This window comes from Malurus melanocephalus, unplaced genomic scaffold, assembly GCF_030028575.1.
Source record: "Malurus melanocephalus ecotype Western Australia unplaced genomic scaffold, MMel_1.1 scaffold_299, whole genome shotgun sequence".
In the NCBI taxonomy this organism is placed as follows: Eukaryota; Metazoa; Chordata; class Aves; order Passeriformes; family Maluridae; genus Malurus; species Malurus melanocephalus.
The window spans coordinates 880,565-889,445 of NW_026623531.1; the positions used below are offsets into that span (position 1 = coordinate 880,565).

Below are 8,881 nucleotides of genomic sequence, written 5' to 3' on the forward strand. Positions count from 1 at the left end.
AAAAAAAAAAAAAAAAAAAGGTAAATACAAAATAATCAACACACCTTTGAGAAACCAAAGATCTTTAGGAATGTAGCACCTGTGGATACTCTCTACCAGGCCCATTTTATATTACAGGTGAGGATGGTTTTCTCTATTATAAAAATACAAGCATCTTGTAAACACCAGACACTGTCATGTAGACACATGCATTCCTAAGTGCCCAAGTCAGCCATGTAAGTGCCTGACTAGGGAACAAAAAACCAGAACAGTATCAAAGGAAATGTAGTGTTGCATCAGAACACACTTTAACGGCAAGTACAGCTCGCACTCTCCAAGGATTTACTCATGTCAGCTCCAAAATATCCACTTAGCTCCTCCCCTCTCTAAAAGACCAAATGACGGAGCTGGCATTTCAGTTAAATCTATTCAWGGAGCTTCTGTAGGCATAGAGCTTCTGTAGCTACTTCACTACAAAAAAAAGGTGAACTTCCTGGCCAACAGTCACCTGCTYCAGGCAAAATTCTTTGTGCAGACACTGCCTACTCTGACAAGTGACAGAGCAACCTCTCACAAAAGAACACACACAAGTGCYCTTCAGCCACTCTCTACTATTCATGAAGATTCATAAAAAGGTTATTTTAATTGAAGACTCAACTAAGGAAGCTGGTTTTCCCTCCAGAAGAGGCCTGCTTTCACTAGGCACTTCCCAATAACGGAGTGAGCAAGTTTAGTGGCACTCACACGAGGGATGAGTCTAAGCCTGTTGAAACAGGGTATGGATGCTTGTAGGGATGAAAAACAGAAAGAAAAAAATCTAAGAGAAATATGAGATCAGTAGCWGAATTAAATTAGTGTTGACTCTTTTAAATTTTTAAACTTGGCTTGCATGCAGAAACAGGTAGAAGTTAAAAATGTAWGTGGATAATTTTGATGGCAAGTTCCTGTAGTTTTTATTTCAGAGGCTAAAGACATAACATTTTTAACACACTGTGTTGATACTACTCATTCAGACTCAAAGATACAGAGAATGTGTCCGTGTCAAGCCTGCAAAGGTAACAGGTCTTTGAATACCTATGGGATATGTATTGAAGCCCTTAAGAGAAGAATAGTAAGATGCACAGTCCCTCTGCTCATATAAACTCTTTGTAAGGAGAGGTTGAACTGAACATTASATGGAAAAAGGGAAGATGGAGAACAGCAGCCAAAAAGCCTGAAGAAAGGGTAAGAAACACCTTATATCAGAGAAAACCAATATGCTTCCCACACTGAAACATTTTAGCTACTCTTTGACAACCTTTTCATAACAACAGATTCTTGTACCACCAGAAATCATAAAGAACTTTCTCCCCTTCACGTTCCCTGTACCAACTATGATCACAGATTTCTAATGTCTTTCGCCCTCCATGCCTGTTTCTGATCAGCAGCAAYTCTGATCAAATTCAATTTCATCCATACCCTTAGCCACTCCATGCCTTCCACTTGGTACCACCTCATTACACCACCAGTAAAAATCTTCGGCTGCTGAAAAGGCACTGGCTGTCCATCGAATTTTCGCACTGGATCAAGAAATTGCTTGGCACTGTGTCGCACAGCTTGACACAATCTGTCCTTAATGACACTGTTTGAGTCTCCATTTTTCTGCAGGTCCTCTGGATGCAGGTTGTCAGCAGAGCTYTCATCCTATAGAAGGAAGGTCAAAGAACACATGACAAGTGCAATGCGCAAGTGGAAAGCCAGCTAAGAAATACTCTTTCCCAATTTACACTGGCATTAATGTGAAGTCAGTCAGTCAGACACAAAGACTCCTTTTGAGTTAACTAACAACGCAAGAGTAGAATTTTTAAAGTCTTTTCTCCTTTAGAATTCAAGGGCCATGACAGCTACTGAAGCTATTTGGCTTATAATTTTCTACCCATAAACGCATGCAGACCTAAAACCTTCCTCAAAGAGACTGGCACTTAATGCAGCAATTTCCCTTCTGCAAGCAGGTTTTAATGCTGGGAAGAAATTTACACTGGGCATGTAGCTCTTGAACTGCAGAAGAAAAATGAGACCTCACCTGTTATCTCCACACTTSAATGCATAAAAATTGCTGTTTTAAACACCAACACAAATATTTTTAATAAATTCCTATTTCCTTTATTTTTGAAACTACTAGCATTCTATTAAGTATAAACACCTTCAAGCTCAGTTTCTTAAAAAACAAATAAAACATTTTCATTTTGGATTTCTGAARTAAGTACCTAAGTGCATTCACTTATACCACCTTTCTGAACTTTAATTCAGGACTTCAATAACTAGCAGAGATGTAAAAATGTAAAGTTTAGAGATACACGATAAAATATTAAAAGCCCTCTCTCTCCCTTTGAGCTTAGCCCTCTTAAACTGTAATAATACATGTGWCAACTTACCTGATTTTCCACTTTACTTTTTTTTGCCACTGACAATATTTCCTGGAAACAAAGGGGAAAAAAAACATGCTTATGTGCTTTTTGACCTTAAAGGCTACTGTAATTTGTATTTCAGGTAATCTTTTCATTCATCTTTTAATGCGGATATACATTAAAACTTTTATTTATTTATACTTTAATCTGGATATACTTTCCATACAACATCATTAATCATACAAGTGACTCTAAAACAAGACCACACACCAGATAATATACTGTAATTACCMAGGGTAGCTGAAAATTCAACTGGCAATGTAGACTCTTCACAGCCCATCTCCCTAACAACTTGAAAAAACAAAAGAGTATCCAAGCTCTACAGCTGTGACAACACTGCATGTTACATGGACCTTTGCTGGAAGTCCTGTTTCACAGACAGCCTACTGGTGGGTGATTATCTCTGGTAGCCATGTATGAGAACGGATTGCTCTAAAATAGATGTCAAAAAAAAAATGGCTCACCCATTAAAAGTTGTGCTACAAAAATCCAGATAACCTCTTTATAGTTAAGGCCTACCTCTTTAGACATAATTTCTGATATGTTGTACGTCCCATCTTCTCTCCCTCTCTTCTTTTTTGCACCTATAAGATAATATTTGAGTTTTTACAATGCATCAAACATTATGGAAATCAAATCCACCAGTACTGAAAAAAAGTGAAGCCTAATACATTACCCAATTTCTCCTCTTTGCCATCAACTGGGTTTTGACCCTAGAAAATAAATGTAGGAAGATTCATCATCTCATGCATCTCTAACTACCATGACACAGATAAAAAGATGTAATCTGACTCCAACCATTACCTTTGAAAGCTCCTTTTAACATTTTTAATATTAAACAGCTTTCAAAAACAAAGCAAAACAAGCAAAAAATATCCAGCTTATTTTTTCTTGCTAATAATTCATTATCTTGGCTGAATAAGCAATCATTGCTAAGCCAAAAACTCCTCAAGAAAAMTGAAACCATTTTCTCTAATAATAGTCAAAAACATCCCCTAAAGATTACTATCATGGTATGCAATTTTTAAGCACTTTCAAACAGTCTTACTATAGTTAAAATAAATATGGTATATTAGATAGATCCTGCAAGTCAGATACTGGATAATCAAACTTACTTATTTTACTTACCTTGATAAAAACAAACATTGTAATTTCTCAGACTATTATTCAAAAAGTTGCATAAAATAGCTATTTAATCTTACCTTGGCAGATTTTAACATCATCTCTCTCTTTTTTTCTAACTTCTCTTTCCTCCTCTGTTCCTAAACAAAATAAAAACCACATATGCATTTCTCATCTTTCCATAACACCGATATGAGTACTCCCCACTACAGAAGTGACAATAGATTACACTGCTAATACAGAGTTCCATTTATTCTACAGACCTCATTTTTGCAACCCCACTAGCACTGTTCTGATGTAGTTTAAAACAATAAAGCAAAATTTGGACAAGAAATGCAATTCCTCTGAACTGCTTCTTTAAACACTTAAATACAGTAATTTAAAAAGATTCGTACACAAATATTCCCAATTGCAAATTCCTAAAGATCATATCTGCTGCAGACAGTTTTCCATTTGTCCATCTTCTATATATTGCATATTCATTGAAGAACAGACAGCAATGTAAGTAGTCCAGAATGCCTTTAACAAAGAAGTGCTTTCATGTCTTGAAGCACTTAAGGTTTTCATTCTATCTACTATTTTTACTTGGTGGAAGCAAAAGCATCCTGAAGAAAGAAATAAGAGACTTGGTATTTATCAGATGGAGCAAGATTCAGTACWGAAATACACATTCTAGCAATACAACAACCATGGAATTCAAGCTGACAGTTCAAGGACTTCAAGTATTTTGGAAAGGAGGTTCCTACAGTCTATCAGCATCCSTTTTTGAGAACGTTGATGTCCTTAACCTTTTCCTGCTTCTCCCCTTCTCTCAAGCATAAACTCTTACTTGCCCATAACAGTACAGTTAAGAAAGGCAAGATAAAGCCAGGCATTAACTCAGTAGCCCAATAAAAAAAAATAAAAATAAATTTAAAAAAAAAAAAAGTAACACTGTTTTATGGAAGCTCTTGTTCAGGAACAGCATGGCCTCGGATCACTGCAATTTATTGATTTGTTTGAGGGAGGCCTAAGTTAGCACCTCGAAGGAACACCTCATCCCCAGCTTACAGTTATGAACATAAATAGGCTACTCAACCTCTTGTCTTTGCACCTTCTATCCTCTCTCCAGGTTTTCTAGCTCCTTTAAACTTCAGTTCTCTTTTGAAATATTTTGTTTTCCTTGCACTCAGGCCAAAAGAACTGTAAAGGCATCAGTGTCACCTTTACAGTCAGACTTTATATTGTAATTCATGCTCTTCCCAGTCCGATTCAACTTTTAATGTATAGAACAAATTCTGAATACTATATAAAGCACCACTTAGTTCCCATGCAGTAGGTTCCAGTATATTTTAATGCTACTAATGCAAACTTAAAACTTGAATTTTTACTTCAAACAGCTGGATGGAGAAAAAAAAGCCAAACAGACAGCACCTTAAGAATCCCCACTGCAGACAAGAATACACCTACCTCTAGCTGCTGCTGTTCCATTTTGGTTAGCAAGAATTTGGAATAAATGTTGCTTTTTTCAAGCAAATGCTGAAGCCTCTTATAGCGCATTTCACTTGATTCCCTGTCCCAAGCAGTGCGAGCCTGGCCAACAAAAAGAGATATAAAGTATTTACAGATACTTCAGTTAATGCTTTTAATACAAGGAAGGTTCTTCACTATAACTACAATTGTGTCTCATACAAAGATCCTTTTCCTTCCTGCCACCATACCTCTATTATTTCTGAGTGTATGAACTCAGAAATACCTATAAAGTGTTTAAGATCAAAGTAACTGAGGATTGCATTCACCTGCATATGCATCACACAGACACCACGTATAACAGCGCATGGCATTCAAGAGCTAAAAGATACCTTAACTCCAATCCACAGATTTTCAGCAAAATGAAATCTCAATTTGTAGCCTGCAAAATTTGTGAGGAAAAACCCTACCTGCCAAATTTCAGTACAGCTTCACAAGTATCATTATATCGCTTTATGTACATTTACACCAAGTTAGTGTCTCATTAAGAACAAGATAYACAGACAGCTACAAAACTATCATGCAGTTTACTAATCTTAGTAATTAATCAGTAGATTAATTAGTAGATTCTGTATCAGTAATTAATTAGTAGATTCTGATTAACTTCTAATCAGAAGTTAATTCCCAGCACGAAAACAGTAACTYCTGCTCACTCTGCTTACAAAATCCACAGAAGCTTTTCAAAATAACTTCTGCTGAATTAGTTAGGGCTGTGTATTTAGAAGTTAGCAAATTACTCTTTATAACTTGGATCAAGAARCCCCCCAAAAGTACAAAAGCATTCACCCTTCTGCATTCATCAAATGTGGCTGATAAAATTGAGATACCAAACAAGTCATAGAATCATTTGGAAAAAAACTAAGATTATGGAGTCCAACCATTAACCAGCACTGCCAAGTTACCACTAAACCAMATCTACACACTTTTTGAGTGCTACTTCCACYACTTCCCCAGGCAGACTGTTCCAAAGCTTGATCACCCCATCAGTGAAGAAATTTCCCCTTCTCCTCTAAAACCTCCTTGCCCCTTCTCCTCTAAAATCTCTTTTCAAGTAGTTGTAGAGAATGAAAAGGTTAAAATCAACATCTCAAGAGAAAACCCAGAGAGACAAGGTGCAGAGCTTTGCAAGATGCTTATCTCTGTCACTGCCTTCAGAAGAAACACAAGGGCACGCTAAGACAGACATCTTCTGAAACTAAATACACTAATAGGCAGGGAAATGGGCTATTTCCTGAGACAAACTGTGAGACACWGAAAAGGTGGAGAATGTCTGTCCCCCCAGAAATCAAAACCTGATTTTCTCCAAGTAATTCAAATCACATAGTGATCATCTTGTGCTTTTACAGGAAGAAGACCTATCTCCACAATTTCTCTGAAGATTGCATCCTTGTGATTTTGTTTGCTTCTGCTCTCTCCAGTCCAGGTTTTTACCTTCAGATGACAAGCACTTGAGCTGAGAAAAGATAAACTTTTGATGGCAATGCCAATAGAGAATTAAAACTAACCTACTTCTTCAGCAAATTACTATTGCGTACTTTTTATAGGAGTGAACACAGCATTYTTAATTGGTCAAACTGAAGGACTGTTCCCTTGACCAACTGCAAAAATTTCAAGTGGAAAAGAGAAAACTCAAAGGTGAACAGCAATGAACTCTAATGATATCTCACTCTGCTTTTTTACYCAAGCTTCAAGCCTTATGAGAGTGGTTTTTTTCCCCTTTCTGACTGAAAAGGTCAAAAATTTGCCACTCTTTGTCACCACTCTACATTCACACATATTTGCACAGTGSTATTTTGCCATTAGCCCTCCAAGAGAACTGGCGACTCCTTTGCTGAACTGCTGTACAAATCACCTGGCAGGGGGTTTGTCAAAGTGACAAGCATAAGAAACACAGAAGCTGCTCCCCAGTAGGCCTGTGGTAACTACACGAGTAAATCCCCTCGGTCTGACTGGCCCCAGATTGCACAGGGAAAAGGTAACAGAAGCACACAGGAAAATGGAGTGATATCCTTGCTAGAGGTTAAGTCCTGTGGATTCTCAAGAAATGGAGAATTCAAAAAACCCACATTATAGCATTGTTACAGAAGTGGTTGCTGTGAAAGAAATTAAAATTCTAAGTCATTTTCTCAAAACTTCCTGTGCAATGAGATTATTTGCTTTACAGGGGTTTCCACCTTACCTTCTAAAAGTATTACTTACAAATTTTTGGTTCCTAGTCTCATCAAGGAATTCCTGAAGTTCAGACAGACTATATCATCATTTACTATTTGCAACAAAGGCTATTATGAGACTTCTGGGAGAATCAATATTCCTTTTTAACTACAGTATCACAAAATAATGCATCCTCAAAACATAGCTTTATAAATCTCTATTTTACTTAGAGAAAGGAAAAAGAGAATCAAAATTAGTTCCATGCCTTAGTGAGTGGCATTTTTCATGCCCTTGGACTAATGCTTTGGTTTTTAAGATGGGGGAAAAAAACCCACTCACCTGATTTCTCTTTTATATTGAGTAATAGCATTAGTTCCTTGAACTAGAACATTTTTAAGGTCCCTTCCAACCCAAACCATTCTATGGTTTAGAATACAATTCCCCAAAGAGCATTTAAGAGAACAGTTCTTCCAAGCTTACATTTTCTTATGTCTGAAACACAATTCAAATGATCATGTTATCAGAATACTATATAAGGGATCAGCACAGGCCTAAAAAGCATCATGCTTTCATGTTCTCTCTCCAAAACAGACTGGTTAGTATCAACCAATGCTCAACATCAACATCGGAAAACATTCACAGCAAGATGGAAATGAAACATTGTAATGATCACATCACTTGCGGTGGGGAGGTACCATTTCACTGAAGCAGTCTTTATTTCCGGGAACACAGGCAAACCWAACAATGACACCCAGGACGATCCCATACACACTTCTGGCAGCAATTCCAGGTCACAGACAGCTTCTGCTCTTCTTCTGCAGGGAAGAGCAGGCGTGCAGACCAAGACAGTGACTTSGTATAAACCTGACCCTTTTTAGCCACGTTTTTTCAGCTACACTACTTCATCAATTCTGCATAAAGTATACCTGCTACGGAAAGAAACACATAACTGCGCCTATTTCTGGAAAGCAGAACTCTATTCAGGCCGTTTGTTTGGTAAGGTTTTTTTAACCCAAGAGGGAAAGAAGTGTTACGTACACATAGAGAAACAATAGAGAAATTTTGTTTTTCATGTTTTAGACAGAAACAATAATGTAAATTTACTAGCCTTTCTGAAATCAGCTCACTTTAAAGACATGATACCTTCCATTTTTATATTCAGAACTCGACAAAAGCGAAGAGGTAATCTCACTGAAAATTTCAATGTGTATGAAATAGAGTGGGCTTCCTGCTAATGATGCAAGAGTTTATCATTAGCCTCGAAAACAAAAAGAAAAATGAAAACACACGGCGGATAATCAAAAGGCGCTTATGTACCACAGTCACCGCACGGCCTTTAGCAGCTCCTCATGTTTGTTTTGAAACCCATGGAGCTGCACGCTCCCGGCCCCAGGCACCCTGCCAAGCCCCGCCGCCCGCAAGGACTCAGTCCACGGGCGGGACCCGCCGCCGCTGGGCCACCTCTCACCTTCTCCAGCATCTGCCGCTCCTGCTCCAGCCCCGCCGCCTCCAGCTGCTCCTCTTCCTTCAGCATGGCCGGCGTGATCACCACCGCTTCTGCCTGATCCCCCATCTCGGCTGCCAGTGGTTCTGTAATGAGCGCACGGTTACCCACGGTCACCCCCGGCCGTGCCCCGCGGTCACCCCCGGCCGTGCCCCGCGGCCCCCCCAGG

At 38.4% G+C, this 8,881-nt stretch overlaps 1 protein-coding gene across 1 annotated transcript in view; it reads right to left on the reverse strand.

Moving 5' to 3' along the window:
• Positions 1 to 8,881, reverse strand: part of HELLS (helicase, lymphoid specific) — a 21,863-nt gene that overhangs the window by 12,887 nt on the left and 95 nt on the right. Inside the window, exons 2-8 of the mRNA XM_057377049.1 lie at positions 8,677 to 8,798; positions 4,998 to 5,120; positions 3,629 to 3,688; positions 3,103 to 3,139; positions 2,946 to 3,010; positions 2,394 to 2,435; positions 1,438 to 1,662 (exon numbers count right to left, since the gene is read on the reverse strand). Coding sequence (XP_057233032.1) covers positions 1,438 to 1,662; positions 2,394 to 2,435; positions 2,946 to 3,010; positions 3,103 to 3,139; positions 3,629 to 3,688; positions 4,998 to 5,120; positions 8,677 to 8,798 — 674 coding nt within the window. The remainder of the gene's footprint in view (positions 1 to 1,437; positions 1,663 to 2,393; positions 2,436 to 2,945; positions 3,011 to 3,102; positions 3,140 to 3,628; positions 3,689 to 4,997; positions 5,121 to 8,676; positions 8,799 to 8,881) is intronic.